At 36.1% G+C, this 18372-nt stretch overlaps 1 protein-coding gene across 2 annotated transcripts in view; it reads right to left on the reverse strand.

Moving 5' to 3' along the window:
* Positions 1-3209: 3209 nt before the first annotated feature.
* MAPK14 (mitogen-activated protein kinase 14) overlaps positions 3210-18372 on the reverse strand; it is a 92226-nt gene continuing 77063 nt past the window's right edge. The window contains exons 9-12 of one of the 2 annotated variants that reach the window (XM_074311135.1): positions 9496-9575; positions 7585-7663; positions 6733-6906; positions 3210-5624 (exon numbers count right to left, since the gene is read on the reverse strand). In XM_074311135.1, the coding sequence (XP_074167236.1) occupies positions 5557-5624; positions 6733-6906; positions 7585-7663; positions 9496-9575 (401 nt within the window). In that variant the 3' untranslated portion in view covers positions 3210-5556. Of the gene's footprint in view, positions 5625-6732; positions 6907-7584; positions 7664-9495; positions 9576-13385; positions 13466-18372 lie in introns of both variants that reach the window. The other variant, XM_074311132.1, reaches the window with a different exon arrangement.

Genomic DNA, 18372 nt, shown 5'->3' on the forward strand with positions numbered 1-18372 from the left:
TAAAGGAGTTAACTCTCTCAAGGTTACACAGAAATAGATCAAACTCAGGTCTTTTGATTTCAAATTTTCTACACTTTCACTGTTTCTTAGGGTTGTTGGAAAAAACCTCATAGATAAAAGAAACAAGAAAATAATCTTCATGTACAAAAATATTCACTACAGCTCTTTTTATGGTGGCAAAGAACTAGAAACTGGGGGTTGCCCATCAATTGGGGAATAGCTCAATAAGTTATGGTCTAGGAGGAAATTGCTAGTATTATCCTCATTTTACAAGTGAAGGACAGATCACACTGCTACTATCTCAAAGCTGGATTTGAACTTTGGTCTTCCCAATTCAAAGTCCAGCTCTCTTACCCACTGTGCCATTTGGCTAAGTGATGAAAGGGAGGATTTTAGAGAAATGTAGGCTTTTGTGATGAAGTGATGAAGAGTGAAATGAGAATCAATAAATAACTGATAAAACAACAAACACTGCAAAGAAAAACAGAAACTCTTATCAATGTAATGACCAACTGTGATTCCAGAGAGTTTCATAATATATGCTACTTTTCTCCAGAGATGATGGACCCAGTGTTGATTTGAGACTTTTTTTTTTTTTTTTTTTTTTTTTTTGCTGAGGGAATTGGGGTTAAATGACTTGCCCAGGGTTACACAGCTAGGACTTGTTAAATGTCTTAAAGCTGAATTTGAACTCAGGTCCTCCTGACTTCAGAGCTGGTGCTCTATCCACTACACCAACTAGCTGCCCTAGAGACTTTTTTTTTTTTTTTTTTAACATAAACACAAACTTATTTTATCATACTAGGATTTTACTGTTTTTTTTTTTTTTTTTCAGTGGGGAGGGAAGAAATGGATTTATTAACACCTATTATATGAAAAGCACTGTGCTAAGGACTTAACAAATGTCTCATTTGGTGGGAGGGAAAGTGGATTTTTGTCCATTGGAAAAAAATTTAAAATAAAGCTCATACAACTCTTGAGGTACTATGTCACATCTCTCAGCCTGACTAAGATGACAGGAAAAAATTATGATATTAATATATTGCTGGGAGTTGTGAAATGATCCAACCATTCTGGAAAGCAATTTGGAATTATGCTTAAACGTCTATCAAACTATACATACATGCCCTTTAATCCAACAGTATCTATTTTAGGCCTGTATTGCAAAGAGATCATTAAAAAAGGAAAAGGACCCACATGTGCAAAAATGTTTGTGGCAGCCCTTTTTGTAATGGCAAGAAACTGGAAACTGAGTGGATGCCCATCAATTGGAGAATAGCTGAATAAATTATGGTATATGAATGTAATAGAATATTATTGCTCTATAACAAACGATCAGCAGGTTGATTTCAGAAAGGCCTAAAGAGATTTACATGAAATGATGGTAAATGAAGTGAGTAGAACCAAAAGAACATTATACACAGCAACAAGATTATGTGATGATCAACTGTGATAGATTTGGCTCTTCTCAACAATATGGTTATTCAAGGAAATTAGAAGAGTTGGGATGGAAAATGCCAATCAAATCCAGAAAGAGAACTAGGGAGACTGAATATAGATCAAAGCATAATATTTTCACCTTTTAGTTTCCTGGGTTTTTTTTCTGCCTTTTGGTCTGATTTTTCTTGCATAACATGACAAATATAGAAATGTTTTATGCTTGAAGAGTCTAGATATAGGCTAGTATACCACAACTTGTACCCTGACTTGTCACCTAAAAATCAGCATAGAATGCAGGTTTTCAACTTTGTGGTCCTCAAATTCACACAAGCCTAATCTGGCTGATGGCCACTTGCACCAACTATGCAACACAACTGTGTCTAACATTCAGAGTAATTACAAAAGGGTGTAAGAACTAAAGATGTGAAGAGAGTTGTAATATGAATACTTTTTGTAACAATTTATCAATGGTTACCATTAGTGGACCACATCCAACCAAAACAAAATAGATCATGAAAACAGTTGTGTGAATTATGTTTATAAACACTTGCGTATAGGCAGAGGTAGTATAGTGGAGAGGAAAAAGCAAGGAATCTGGAATCAGGTGTGAGTTCAAATTTTTGTTTCCTCTTCCACAGATCTTGGGTGATTCACTTCACTTTTGAATTTGCCTCACAGTTTGCTTGTATGCAAAATAAGAATGTGTATACTACACATCTCAAAGTTTTTTGTGATGGAAATCAGAAGCCTTTATCTTTTAAAGAGAGATATTACTACTTATGTGATCTATAGCAAAATTTCATAAACTGTGGGGCATGATCCCATATGAGATCATGTAACTGAATGTGAGGGCTGCAAAATTAATCATTTATTATCAATAAATGTTTGATTTGCATACCTATTTTATATACCTACATACATGGGATCATGTAAAAATTTCCTGGACAAAAAAAGGGTCATGAGTGAAAAAAATTTAAGAAGCCCTGATTTGTAATCTGCAGGGTTATTGTGAGAATGAGAGTAGATAATATAAGGAATTTTGTAGCAACTATGCGCTTTGTAAACATGAGATTTAAAAAAGTTAATAAATTTCAATACCCTTACCCAGATAATTCAGAAACAAAACCAGTATTGTTCTCTGGAAGAACGTCATCTTATAGTTCATCTCTGTGATTTTTATTTACCCACCCACACTGGAATTTCTGAGCCCAAGAGCTGTAGCTTCTCTTGTAACTTTAGGGATTAATGGCATAGAGGCAGCTAGGTGGTATAGTAGATAGAGCACCAGCTCTGAATTCAGGAGGACCGGAGTTCAAATATAATCTCAGACACTTAACACTTCCCGGGCTGTGTGACCCTGGGCAAGTCACTTAACCCCAGCCTCAGAGGGGGGAGGGGGAAGGGAGATTAATGGCATGACATTCCAAGAAAACTCTGATAGGCCCAAAATCGAAAGTCTTGATGTAAAGTCCTAGGGCATGCCAAATTGTGCATTAAATGAGAAACATTACTGTGCCTGGCTTTTTTCAAGGCCCAGCTAAGGCATTACATTCCACACAAAGGCTTTTTCCAGTTCTCAGTGCCCTCTCCCTCCTGAAATTGTGTTTACTAGTCTGTGTTCAGGTTGCAGAATGTAAGTTCCATAATTTATGGAAATAGTTTTTCCACTTTGGTCTTTTGTTTGCTTTCCATAAAGTAGGTGCTTTTGTTGCTAGTTTGCATAACTGAATTGATTTAGTAGTGTGTGCTAATAAATGAGAGAAATTCACTAAACTTGAAAAATAGGCTTTATTTTAACCAGTGGTATTGTGTGATATCCTATATGGTGGAACTGATTACAGCAAAAATTCATGGATACAAATAAAAGAGTAGTCTCTCCCTTGTTCTGTTACCCCAGGCTATGTTCTTCTGAGGGCTTGGGAGATGGGAGCAATGATGCTCAGAAACCAAGGAGCTCTCCAGCAAGGTCCAGTTAAAAGTCCAGGCTTCTGGGTCATGCAGTCAGTTTCTCACCACATGTGGACACACATGCAGAAACCTTAATTAAAAAAAAAATCTGAGCAGTACTCTGTAGGAAATTACACTAACATTTGCACCAAATATGGCTAATAAAATTCATCTTGCTGTGGGTACAGAGGAGATATTTACATTTCTCTATGAGGAGCTGACCTGCATATCCAAGAGAGTAGGGAGGGCATCTTTAGTTAACTTCCTCTAGGAAGTGTGTGGGAAGCCTTGAGAAGCTGTCTTTTTCTAGCTCTCAGTCACTCAGAGGTGACTGATTCTCTCACAAGCCTCTGGGCTGCATTCCACTCTATTGAGACAGATGAACTTAAACCACCTCTTCCAACTCAGCTGACTCCCATTCTCTGCATGCAGAAGAAAAACCTTGAATGTGTGGGCCCATAATTAACACAAGATGCATAAAATCTCTAAAAGTCTGAAAACAATTCTTCCTCATACCAGTAAGGAGGAAATTTCAGATGGAGAAAGCTGAATATACAACATATTGAAATAATCTGCCCTTCTTCCCCACTAAAAACAGTAATCACCTTCCCAAAGGATCCCTGCAACATAGACAATACTGAAATGAAATTTGTTTCTTCTTTCCCCTATTCCTCCAGGAAAAAATGTCAAGCTCCTTCTCAAGGGATAGAAAGATACCTCAATAAATTTCTCTGAATTTAGCCTCATGTACTTTTATTCTCTGTTTTGATCTTCAGTATTTCTATGATTTAGTGGGAGTGTGAATAGAACGCCCAATTTTCCAAAGTCTGAGATGATCCTGGGAAAAGTCCTGACTTTGCCTGTCAGAGCCCAAAAAAGGGTTTCTTCGAAAACCATAATGACAAGGGAAAAAAAGATACCCTAAGCAGTCCCATTTCTTCATTGTTTTCACATCAAAAGCACCTAGGATAATATCCAGTATACTCATATTGAATAGTGCTGGGAGGCTGGCAAGACTATTCCTGCTGTATCAGCTAAGGTGAAAGGGGGTCTGAATTGGACTGTCCAACTCTTCACTGCCCAGCCTGCTCTGCACCGGGGCCTCTCCCCAGTGTCCCAGGGACTTGACAAGCAGCTCCGCATGCACAAAAAGTAAGACATGCACAACACCCCCACACCTGGCTTAGGAATAAAGACCACACAGGATGCACACAGACTAGAACCTGCATTCGTCTCCTGGGAGGCCCCTGGGCCAAAGGTGAGAAGGAGCAGAGAGAAATGGCAATACTGAATACAGGAAGAGAGACATGTTTGCTCGCTTGCGCGTGCGCACACACACACACACACGCACGCACGCATGCAGACACGAAGCTGCCTCTGAAGGCTCATCTATTAAAATGGATTCATATACACATGGCCACCCTGAAACTCACTCCCTGTGAGTGGCTCAGAAACACCAGTCTACTAGGTTCCTTCAACTCCCCAGATGGTTTTTTCTCTCTTTATACATAAGGCACAAACATATTTACAATTTCACACAAACCTGGCACTGTGTGAGGACCACACTAGGCTATTGTAACCACATTTTAGTCCACAAACATGAGTTGGTCCTTCCAGCTGTACACGCTGCTGACAAAGGCTTCAGGTTTTCAGGCAAAAGGCTTGCGCCATCCAAACAACTCTATCCCTTTGTCTTTGAGGCCAGAAGAAGGATGCTATGGGCTAGCAAGAAATCATCACCACCATTTCTCCAGTGGTTTCACAGAAGAGCCCAGATAATGGTGATAACAAGTCAGTCCGGGATCTGGGATGTTTGTGGGTTTTTTGGCTTCACATCAACCACATCCCAGCAACATGGCAACCAAGATGGATGGATGGACTCTTCCCCAGAAGGACTAAAGTTGAGGCTATCGAAGAGCTTCAGTGAGCATGTTTACAGAAAGTCATCATATAAATAGCTTCCTCATTCTTCTCTCACTCACAGCTCACCACACACGTATACAGGCAGCCACGCGCACGCACGCGTACACACACACACACACACACACACACACCCTTCCACCATGGAGAATCTTTGCAACAAGAGGCACTTGAATGATTTTGGAGAGTTCCCATGAAAAGGCCTTTCTCTCACAGTGACATGCGATCAATAGAACAGAAGCCAGGTTTTCAGGACTCCATCTCTTCTTGGTCGAGTGGCGGTGGCACAAAGCTAATAACTTCATCATAGGTCAGGCCTAGAAAGACGGAAAATAATGGTGGCAGTAATGTGAGCTTTTACAAAGTCTCTTCTTCACAAGTTAGTGAGGTATGTGAATACCATCATACTCATTCTATGAGAAGCTAAGGTTATGTAATTAAGGATACTGCCCACTGCCATAGAATGAATCCTTAGAGGCCATATAGTCTAATCTACCCAAATAATCAATCTCATTATATGCTAACTATTGCACCTATGAATGTTTAGAATTTGCTTTCTCTGATTAGAAATCCAGTGCCCCCTTTCAGGTGCCACACTGCCCTCCCTCTCTCTTAAGGTACCCACTATTTCTAGTTGGAAATATCCCAATGATTTTAGCCCAAGTTATTATAACCAAAAATAGAATTTCATGAAAGCAGACCCAACTCCAGTCAACTTTACTGCAAGACTATTTTAGGTGTTTATCAGCAAAATATTGATTACTCACTTTTTAAGTTCAATTTAGGTCCAGTGAAGGAAAAAAAAAAAAAAGGGATTTTGTAGTCAGATGTTAAGTTCTAGCCCTGAAACTGTTACTAGTACTAAATAATTATGTAGTTTTGAGTAGGACATAACTTCTCTGTTTCTGTTTTTCTGTAAAATGATTATGAGTCCACTTGTCCTATCTCATCAGATTGTTGTTGGAAGGATAAAAGTAGATAATAAATATAAAATAACATGAAAAAGTCAAAGAAGTACTTCAAAGACTACAGAGATCACTAACTAGATCAGAAAGACCTTATTTTGTAAAAGGAACACCCTTATTCTGAAGTAGAGATTGTAAGTCCATAAAACAAAAGTTTTGAACTCAGTGTTCTCAAAGGCACCTTCCAACTTAAAAATTTCACAATTCTAAATTGTTTTTACAAATTGTTCCCAATGATTAACCTGCAAAGCCTCATCTACTGACCTGTAAAAGAACAGTTAGATTAGCTCTTTCAGGGCGCTTCCTTCCAGCTCTGACAGTTTGTGTTTTATGGCTATTACTTTTTAGTAGTTCTTTTTTCTCTTGCTCCAGTTACAGATTCCCCAGTAAAGATGTTTTTTCAAGGTAAATGCCCTCAGAGGGAAACTCAAAAGCTTAAATATCCTACTATAAAACTCACTTTTCCATTCATCTATCAGGAGATCCCTGCTTTCAAAGGACTGGTCATAGGGGTCTGCAACTGGTTCATCATCAGGATCATGGTACTGAGCAAAGTAGCCATGGGCAAGAGCTTGAGCAGCTGTAATTCTCTTATCCGAGTCCAATACAAGCATCTTCTCCAGCAGATCGACAGCTGTCAACAATAAAAGTTAGATTAAGAAAAGGGAGAGAAAAAGTTTAATATGGAAAAACTAACATTGTGCCTAAAGTAAAACACCCAGTTCTTTCTTATGCATATAAAAATCTTCAAGCACTCTAGGCACTCGTCAGTCAAACTGCTAATTCTCTACTCTCTGAACAAGCACCATCTTTCTTAATGGCTCCCTGCCCTTACTCAGACTATATACTTCAGAGGCTGTAAAGTTCATTCCTGTCAATTCCTGCCCTGTAACTCAAATACTATCCATTTTAGGAAACCTTCCTCAATCCCCTCACACCTCACAAAGCATACTATTTTATTTTCAAATCAATCAAATGTATAATATTAAAACATTTACTAATATTTTGTAAATGCTAGGCACTATGCTAAGCTCTAAGGACACAAAGATGCCCTCAAAGAGCAATTTTGTGTCTGCTGAACTTACTCTCATACTTATTTCAGTTGTATTTAATGATCAAGAGCAAATGCCTTCTCTCTCTTACTTTTCCCCCTACTATTTAACAATAAGCTCTGCAAAGTTGTACAAATGATATAGGTTTATAAATATGCAAACATATCATCAAGTGAAAAGGTTTGTTTGAGAAGCATGACTATAGATGTTTAGAGGGAAAAATAATACTTGCTTTCAAAATTCAATTATTGATACTTAACCCAATGGATTGGCACCAATAAACACATTTGCAAAGTTCATCTTCGGCATCTGGGTCAAAGATTGAATATAATTTCTTGCCTGTAAAAATAAGGATTTTGAGAATTAATTTATTCATTATTTCATTATTATAAAAGCTTCTCAGATACTAATACTGAAAGAAAAAACCCTTTACAAGTTGTGCTATTAATATGGTATATTTTCTTAGGGTTCTTCAATATTTGTAACTATGTACCAATTCCTTCAGTCAGGAATATCACTGAGTATATTGCTTTTGTTTCATAGTTTTAGATACCAACTAGAAAGGAATGCTAACCAATATGGTCTATTTTTATTTGACTAATTAGGAATAGGTATTTATGTCTACATGGTAAACCAAAGAGCTGTAAGAAGTAAATGTTGCTTAGAATACCTAAAATTTAAATGAATGTTTGGAATTCTTAAATTATTAGTTCAGTTCTCATCAATAATTAGTTTGTGGTGGTGTTCTCACTGGGGGCTCAGTCTGACTAAAAGAAAAAGAAAAAAAAAAAGAAGAGCATAATAGCTTGGTAACAAAAAAATAAATATAAGTACAATTTACTACTTTGCTAAATTCAAATACATTTTGATATAACACTCCTTAATGAAGGTAGTAGTAGTTATTAGCTATATTAAGTGTTTACTTTTATTACATTAAAATTTATTTTTAATTCCAAAATTATGTTTGATTTTCAAAATTTACTTCATATGCATGAACTTGGCTAAGCAAACATTTATATCTATGAATAACTAGGTAAAATACCTTAAAAATAAACAATTGGCCTTGAAAGTAATCATATAAATATGAATAAGTATGAATTATGGATATGAAAATTAGTTTCTCTGCTGAAGATACTGGTCAAGTTTGGTTTCTATTTACAACCTTCTCAAAATGCATATGTACAGAGACAATCCCATGTGTCTGCAGGGAAACCTTGATAACTACATAGTGTTAAGTTTTCTATTTAAATATTACTCGGGTAGATAGGGGGCTATCACACTGATGCAAAAATGTATTAGATAATATCCTTATTTCTGCCACATGAAAAGATATAAGGAGGCAGAGGAAACATCAGACTATTGCTACAGAAGCCAGGGCCATAATTAGCTCTAAAAAGTTTAGAAGGATAAATAGCTATGAAGTAGTTTTTAAAAAGACTTTTGATATCAAATTGATCTGAAGTTCTAGGATTATGCCAGGAACAGTATAGTTCCAAGATAAAGATGTAATGATTTGAGAAGCATTGTCCTAGTCAAGATTGCTCAATTTAACTCTGATTTAATATCCAATGACTGACAAAAATTAATATGAATGAAAAACTATCAAATTGTACTGAATTTAATCTTAAAATCTTGCTCTTTTTATACATTCCCTAAGACTTTTGGGATACCTATGTATCAACTTCCAAGTACAATGTATTATGTGAAATATGGCTTATAATTAATTAGCTGTGTTATGAATTCTATGTGTGTGTATGAGAGACAGAAAAAGAGAGGGAGAAAAGGAAGGAGGTAGGAAGAGAGAGGGAGGGAGGAGTGGGGAAAGTTTAAAAAAAAAAAAAAAAAGCATATTCTCCTTTAGGTAACTATGTCTCCATATGAAGTTTATTTGGTGACAAGATACTACAAACAGGTTTTTGAAAACCAAATTTATAAACCCAAAAGTTTAAAATCAATGTTATCATAATTATTTTCTGGCCATCTTAAAAGTTTTATTTTAAGTATAGAGGCTCAGATCACATTTTAATTTCAAATGCTAATATCCTGCCAAAGCAAACAGAGTAATTATCTTAGTAGCCACTCCAAGGCACATGCAAGCATTCAGTTATGTTAAAAAGTGTGTCTGTGGCCTCGTGAATGACACACCCCTGGTATAATCTGTTTGGTCTCACCTCATGACTGGGCATCCTGTTAATGAGATAGGCAGGGGGTGTCCCCGTCAGGCGCATGATCTGCTGAAGCTGGTTAATATCTTAGATGCCTGGTCAAGGGCTTTGTTAAACACATAGTGCAAAAATAATTTTCAACTTCGGTTAAAAAAAAAAAAAAAAAAAAAAAAAAAGACAAAAATTGACCACCCTTCCCCATCCTGACTCAAAGATGCATATATAAAACACCACTTCTATGAATGGAACAGTGTTATCAAGCAGGCATTGTTCAATTAGCCAGTGACTGTCCACGTAGTGAGGAAAAATTTATTTTCTTCAGCTCTTGCTCCTCTTTAACACCAAACATTTTTGGATCCTGGACTTGAATATTTTCTCTTGATCCAGGATACCAGCCATAGAAATTTTTTTTTTGGCTAATTGTGATCCAAATGTTCTTACCCCCCTAAGATGATGGTGGATAAAAATTAATTCAAGGACTTGACTATGCTTTGTATGGTATAAAATATCCACCAAACCCAGGAGTGGATCTGACCATTCAGGAAGTAGCCAGATTTTTGTGGCACAAATGTTGGTGGCTCTCCAAAGCATTTTCCCTCCAAATGCAAGAAACAGATAGGTGGGTAAAGCAATGAGGCCAAAGCAATGCAAGGTCAGAGAGACATCAGCAAAAACATTAACACATAAGTGCATGTCTGTACACACACACACACACACACACACACACACACACACACACACACACACAGTCAGTGCAAATAGGGAAAGTAGAAAAAAGTCATGGTAAAGCAAAAATAGAAACCTCATGCTGCAGTGATGTACCAAGGCATGTGCCAAAAAGGCTCCCCTACCCATAATGACCTCATCCTCACCCTCTACTCCCAACTCTCATACAAGCCCCTATCAAGTGAAAAAGTATTCAAACATCAAAATGCTACGTGAAGAATGTTCTTTCAAATACCATGCGGTTAAAAAAAACATCTTGTTAAGGAATAGTCAAATGCATCAGCACATCTATGCGTCTATCAATGCATCTCCCCAACTATTCTGTCAATAGGACTGAGAATGTCTTTACATACTATATGAGGAACTTCACTAAGACAAGTATTGAAGACTGGAAGTTCAATCAACAATTATTTCCAGGAGACTTTCCCCTATTTCTTATACAATAGATAGATACTCAAAACATAATTGCTGAACTAAATTCATGTTTTTGTTAAATTCCTTCACAATTATTAATTTAATTTACCCCTTACCCTGAATTTACCATTCTTGATCACTGACTGATCTTGGATTGTCAAAAGTTTTGCACCCTAACACTACTGTCTAAACTGGATTTCTGTCCAAACTGGCATTTCTTCCTATCTAGACAAGGGTTTCTTAAAATTTTTTCCACTTGTGATCCCTTTTTGTCTAAGAAATTTTTACAAGAATCAAACATTTTACAGAATCAAACATTAACTGATAATTTCATGACCCCCACATTCAGTTATTAGATCTCACATAGGGACATGAACTACAAAGTAAGAATCTAGATCTAGGATCTAGAGAAATAATGACATCTATGAGTGGAATAAGAGAATATCTGGGAGTTCTGTGTGTCTCTGGTCTCCCTTCTCCATTGATTTCTATGGGTTTTAAAATAACAGTTCCACTACCAAAAGAGCCCTGTCCTTTGCCAAATGTCATGAAATCTATCCCCTTTTCCAGATAACATCTACACTTTTTCCTCAATCCTCTCACTGTCTTAATCTCTGAATATAGCTAATGTTTCTAAATATCTAGTATAATAGTGAGATCTTTTTTTTTTTTTTTTTTTTTGGGGGGGGAGTCAGAAAGCTGGTCTTCTTTCTATATGCTTTAAAGAGTGCCTGACTTTGTTCCATTTAAAACATACCACTACCTATAGAATAACATGGGGATTTTAGAGTTTCTTTTTCTTTCTATTCTATCAGAGTTCCTGAAAATATCAGCTGAAAATACTTTTCTTTCTTCCTTTACTCAGTTTAATTTCATATTCTAGTTTCCCTCTCATTTATTCACTACTATAAATAAAACTGCTATAATAAAAAGCTACAGTCTCACTCTATTTTATAGCAAGGATGATGCTAATCATCTTTATCATCCTCAGAATGTATAAATTTTGAGGATCCTCTACAACCCCCATCTCACTCACAATGATGAATTCACAAGTATCTATATCAACACTAGCTTATAGCTTTTCTTTTTAATTAAAGCACAGATCTATAAGATATTTGGGTTGTATTTAAGGGGTGCAAATTTTGTGGCCAGAGGACAGAATAAAGGTGACTAATACAGGGTTTCTAACTTATGATTTTAATTTTAGCACCATTCTCCAACCAATTAAGCTACTTAATCATTTCTATGAATTCATCTGTTTCTGAGTTTGTTATTTCTTGCTAAAGCCTAATACTTTCTTCAATTCATTCCAAAGTGGCTTCTGCATTTTTTGGAACAAAAGGAAACGCTTTTTGAATCAACTCTATAGTTAGTTAACTTTTCAGAATATGCTTTTCCAATATGCATTATAGTTGAAATTTTGACATCTGATCTCTACTCCTAGTTCTGCTAAGTGACTCAATGTATGACTTAGGCAAACAAGTCTTTTGCTTCCTCACACCTTAAGAAAAACAATTTAGTCAACAACAAATCTCTATGTCCCTCAAAGATATGCTGTGGAAATTCAGGATTTTAATGTGTTTTGAAATAATTTAAACGGAGGTCCCGGATATGAACAAAGATTACTTTGTCAGATAACGAAAATAACATTTCAACTCACCTGTTTATTACACTCTAGCTGCCAAGCAGGCTTCCCATTGGGAAGCAGGAACCAAGGCAGCCAGAAATGTTGAATAGTTAGCCAGAGAAGCACAGGAAAGATGGTAAAGACCTGGAGCTCAGCACTAGTGCTTCCCTCTCCCCTTTTCTACAAAGCTATAGGGACAATGACCACAGGTTGGTTATGGTTCAGAGAGAGGTGAGCAATAACTGTGTAACCTTCTCTGTTTTTCTGTGGCATCAGATAGTGTTTAGAAGCAAGATGAGCAATGGAAAGAAAAGCCCATGTCATAGTCCCCTAGCTGTTTCTCTCCACCAGTCCATCACTAAGATACAGAAAAGGCATGATTCAATGGTCAGACTATTTGTGTTTAATATCCACTGCTCCTTTCTCAGTTTATCAATTTTCAATTACTTTTTCCATAAATAAATAAGGGGGCTGTATGATCTCCAAGGTTACTTATAGCTCGGATGTTCCCTATAAGTGGTTTGTAATATAGAGATGGAGAAACATCCCATAAGAATACAGTATATCCTCCTTTTTGAAAAGAGATGTATTTTGGATGTGTGGTCTGACTTAAAGAGCAAGTCTATGATAGTTCTAACTATGCATGATGTATTCCTTCAATGAAGAAGCAATTTAGAAAATATATATCCTATGCTTTGAAAACAAACATCTGCCAAAGAAGAATTGCAGCATGGGATCATTTGAAATTTCTCAGAAGCTCACATAAAGGGCATGTGATTTTGACACTTTTGTGTACAATTTGTGAATAAAGAAATTTTCCATTTCCATTCTTGAAACAAACTGAAATCTTAAATCCTGTTAAAGGGAGAATAGATACTGCAGCATTGGAGACTCACAAAATCCAAGAATTGACTAGAGACAGAGACTGGAAAAAGAAAGAGTAAGGGAGAGACACATTTCTATAGCAACATCCCAGAAGTGTTGATAAATCCACAAAAGGCATATAGGTAACTGATAGACACACCTAGAGTACAGTACAGACTAAGCTGAAAGATTCATGAAAGGCAAAGCATAGACTCAGATTGGATTCCCAAGAGGGCAAACATTGACAATCAAAGCATCAACTCACAGACTCTGAAGAGATTTTCTTCAAAAGCTCAGCCCCTGGGGTTCCAACGAGTCTTAAAATGAGCTTCAACTGATCAATATCTAATGATGGACTATAAAGGAAAATGCTGGGACAAAATCAAAATGAAACACAAACCAAAATAAAAGCAAAATGGAAAATTCCACTATATCAGGTTTCTATAAGATGATCAGTTAGAACATGCACTTCCTTTACAGAAGATTCAAAATGCCACAACATGCACACCCAGATTACATTCATTATTATACACTGGCTACAAATTTACAAGTTATTTGTTAAAGAAATTAAACTATATTAACTTTTAGCTGTGGCGGTCATCAACAAGAACTCAAACTCATTACTCCTTCAAGAGAGTCTCAATCTACGTGCTCAAGCAGTCTCTAGCTCTTCATCCTCTACCAAAGCATTAGTAGTTGTTTAAGCCAAGAATACTAATTAGTGAGCACAGCACAAACTTTGGAGGCGAGCCTCTGCTAGGGGCACATCAGTTTTATCTGTGAACATGCCCTGAAAACATGGACTAAAATGTTTGTAGAGTGATGATATCAAGACCACTAAGATCATAAGGCCCAATAATTTAAATTTTATCTTCTGGATAAAGGACAACAAAGGACAATAAATATTAACAGCCAGTAGAGGGCACTTCCCCTCTACATGCTCCTCCTAGGTACACTAAAAAAAAACTTGGTCACATTTCATTAATTCTTGGCAAAATCCATACTCATAAACCTTAAGATTAAAAATAAAATTCACCTCCTAGCAGCCAATACTTCCTACTATAGTCTCCAACGACACACCAAATTAATCTGGATTGGCTACAACACTTAATATGGATTTAGATTATCAGCTTTGTATATAGAAAAAATGAAAAAGGGAGCAGAAAAATATCTTGTAAAATCACTCTCTTGATAAAAACATAAACATCTCAGCATGAATTAAAATAAATATTCCAAATTTAGTCTCACATATCATTAGATTTTTTGCTGCTATTCAGTTTTTTTCAGTTATGTCCAGAGTTTTCTTGGCAAAAATACTGGAGTGGTTCATCATTTTCTTCTCTAGCTCTTCTCACAGATGATGAAATTGAGGTAAACAGGGTTAAATGATTTGTCAGGGTCACTGACTCTGGTCTTTCTGGCTCCAGGCCTAGTGTTCTATCCACTGAACCATCTAGCTGCCCTATCAGAGAAAGTAAAATTTTTATGATAAAGAAATAACTATACTTCTTAGCTGTTGCTGGAACTTGATTTTTTTCTCAAACACTATAAAAGTATTGAGATTTAAGTGAAGTCTGTACAAATAACTGAATGATAGTAGAACAAGGTACAAGTAGTAACAAGGCATAATGAACACTTTAGTAGCTAGATCTCTGAACAGGATTTGGGGTACTTGTAAAAGAATATTCAATGTCAATATCCAAACTTAATTTAACTAATTAATGGTAATATATACTTATAAATGATGATATACACTGAAATGTTTCAATGTGATCTCCATGGTCCTCTTTGAGAAGAGCCACCATCCATTTTCGTGAGTAAAGCTGCCCACTGGGGATCTAACTAGAACCAGTCAGCTGGACAACACAGCTCCTTCTTTCTTTCCTTCCTTCTTTTCTTTCTTCACTTTCTTCTCTGTGTTTGTCTCTTCCCCTCCCTTCTGTCCACATAAGGCAGTGGTCCTCAAACTTTTTATATAGAGGGCCAGTTCACTGTTGGAGGGCCGGACTATAGTAAAAACAAAAACTCACACTCTGTCTCTGCTTCTCAGCCCATTTGCCATAACCGGCAGGCCGCATAAACGTCCTCAGCAGGCCGCGCATCTGGCCCGCAGGCCATAGTTTGAGAACCCCTGATATAGGGTATTTTGTTGAAAGTGAAGAAAGAATATTTGCTACATTATTCTCTTCATTTAATATATGAATCAATTTATAAAAAAGTTGGTTTGTATGTATTTTATAGAATCACTACTATTTTATAATGCAAATAATAGTTCAGGAACTGGGAGACTTCAATTCAGTTTCAGTTTCTAATATTGCTCCTAACTAGTTATTGAATAGATTTACCATGGGCAAATCACTTTAACTTTTGCCCTATAAGGGAGATGGGAATCGTTTATGGGTGGAAGGGAAAAGATGGCAATTATTTTCATATGATCTAAGATATCCACCTTGAAATTCTATGAAATCTGTATGTATAGCTGACAATTTAAAATTTTACCTCAATTATGAGAGAAAACTTTTCTTTTTTTTCCCTGAGGCTGGGGTTAAGTGACTTGCCCAGGGTCACACAGCTAGGCCATGTTAAGTGTCTGAGACCAGATTTCAACTCAGGTCCTCCTGAATTCAGGGCTGGTGCTCTATCCACTGCGCCACCTAGCTGCCCCCGAGAGAAAACTTTTCCAAAAAAAAAAAAAAAAAAAAAAAAAAAAAGAGGTTTAATAATGTACTTATAAAAATGACCCCCTGAAATATTGCTGGATTTAGATAATATATTCAGTGAAATCAATCTACAAAATCTATGTTGTGAGAACTAAGGATTTGTAACAACAACTTTTGAATCTGTTCTCTAATAGAGGGAAGCAGAACAAATTTTTAAAATCACTTTATTTTAAAATCACATGTGAAAGTGAGAGGAAGAGAGGTCTTTTTTTTAAAAAAATTAGGTTATTACAAAATAGATTTTAATACAAGACATATATGAGATTAGCTACTTTTAGTACAATTAATGACATAACTAGGCTTTTCCATACAGGATCATATCGGGGTGGGGAACCCAAAAATGAAGCTACACTCTGAGGTGTAATAAAGTGGTAAAAATAAGATTTCAGTTGTACTGAAAAGTAGCTTCCTCTTCTGCAAAATGAAGAGTTTAAACTGGATGATCTATAAAATGATAATTGACTCTAAATCCTCTAGGAGTTATGATGACTGGCATTTTTACATCACCCAATTCTAGTATTTCAAAGGGAATAGCAAATCTTGTGTTAGTTAAGGAGAAACTGTTCAAGACTTTCTGAGTGGTCAAAAGACTACTTCAAGCAATGCAGATATAGACTTGGTCAATGTTTTGTTTTGTTTTTCCTTTCTCTATGGAGAAAACATTTTCCATTATGTTACAGAAAATTCTACTCTCTACTATATATCAGCAATACTTTGTAATGTCAAGACACATAAAGTATCATAAAAATCTAAAGCTCCTGTGGACAGTAATATACAGGGGAAGCGATTTTCAAGCATTGCCAGGGACAAGTGAATGTCTCCTCTGGGCCAAGGTACAAACTAATGAATCTGTGCTTCCCAAAAATATCTACACAGTTTATCAGTAATCATTTGGGTTGCAGAAAACTATTTCAAAACATTCTTAACAATTCATTACAGCTACAAACCACTGAATCACATTAATATAAATCAAATGCTCTTTACTGGCTACTTTCTAAAACCAATGGTTCTTTATATATTCATTTTCTACAAAATGATTGTTTTGCTTTCTGAGGACAATTTAAGCTATAAAAATTCACTTGGCAGCAATCATAAAGATGCACACCCAAACTATTAAGTCTAACATTCTTCCATCACAACAACTTAAGAGAAAAATTATAGATCATGAAACAGCAAATCATGATTGATAACATTGTAGTAAGTTTATAGAGATTATTTTTTCCCTGAAAAAAAAAAAAAAAAAAAAGTTAAAAAGTAATAAAACCTGCTTTTAATTATGTGAGTATCAGTAGTCCATCATTCTGATTTTTAATGACAAGGCAGGGTCACCCCGAGGCAAAATTGTCAATCAAGCCACAGATGATAATCTCCAGAGTACAATTAATTGTTAACTATGGAAGTATCAAAGAATGCTGCAACAATAAAATAACAATATATTATACTTACATATAAATCACAATAGTCCCAGGTAAGGTTCCAACTTTTTAATGGCTAAGACCCTCTAACAAACTAATCCCCTCTTACTTCTCCAACTTTACCCAACATCATTTCCCTCCACATACTTTTACTTCCAAACTGGATCATTTGTCGTTTTTCTTCTACAAACTAGGCTTTTCTGTTGAAAGTGCCTTTGTGTAAATGGTTCTCTATGCCCAAGAAAAGTACAATGTTCTACACTTAAAATATTTTGCTAAATTGAAAGAAAAGTGATTCTTAGCAGGATAGTTATTGGCAAACAGGCTACTATAGCTTCCAGTTAAGCATCCTGTGTAACTTTTCATTGTTTAACAAGGAGAGATCAGGAGAAAGGAGGAAAATTGGAGGAGGGAGGAAAATTCACCTAGGAAAAGAAAATAAGACCATGTGAAGGCTGTGCTGACTAACCACATCAGACAGACAAACCATAATTCTAATGCTTATATAGTAGTTGAGCCAATATCAAAAACATTCTTTCTAGACAGGGCTGTTTTACCTTGGGGCTTTCCCTGATCATATTTCTGAACCATTTCACTTGTTTCAAGATTATTGGATTGATGGTAAAATAAAATTTAAAAAATCAGATATAAGTGCTCATACAATTGTTAGTGTCTACTAATGACTGACCTTAAGGTTTTTATCACTTTGGTACAAGCTCATCACAATTCTAGTCTCTCTGTAAATAACAGACCATCTCTAGGTCTTAATGCTTAATGGTAGGCCTTTGCAAAGCCACAGAGAGCAGAGAATTCCAAGCCAACAGTATATAATTAGCTCTAAAAAGCAGAGTTCTTTAACACTTATGGAAGATCCCACCTATTATTAACAAGAGACTTCCTGGAAGGACAGTGACTCTAAAGGGAGGAAAAAATGATTCAGGCAAGAAATGAAAACCACCAGCTCCAAAACGGATACAATTAGCTAACTATGAGAGAAAGAAAAGAGTATGTAATGGAAATAGTACTTTCTAAAAGTTAGCTTTTATGATGAGATATATTTCAACAATATAAAGACATGAAAGAAAGCCTTTTGTTTTCCAAAGCTTAGACATATTTG

This window comes from Sminthopsis crassicaudata, chromosome 4 (assembly GCF_048593235.1).
Source record: "Sminthopsis crassicaudata isolate SCR6 chromosome 4, ASM4859323v1, whole genome shotgun sequence".
NCBI lineage: Eukaryota > Metazoa > Chordata > Mammalia > Dasyuromorphia > Dasyuridae > Sminthopsis > Sminthopsis crassicaudata.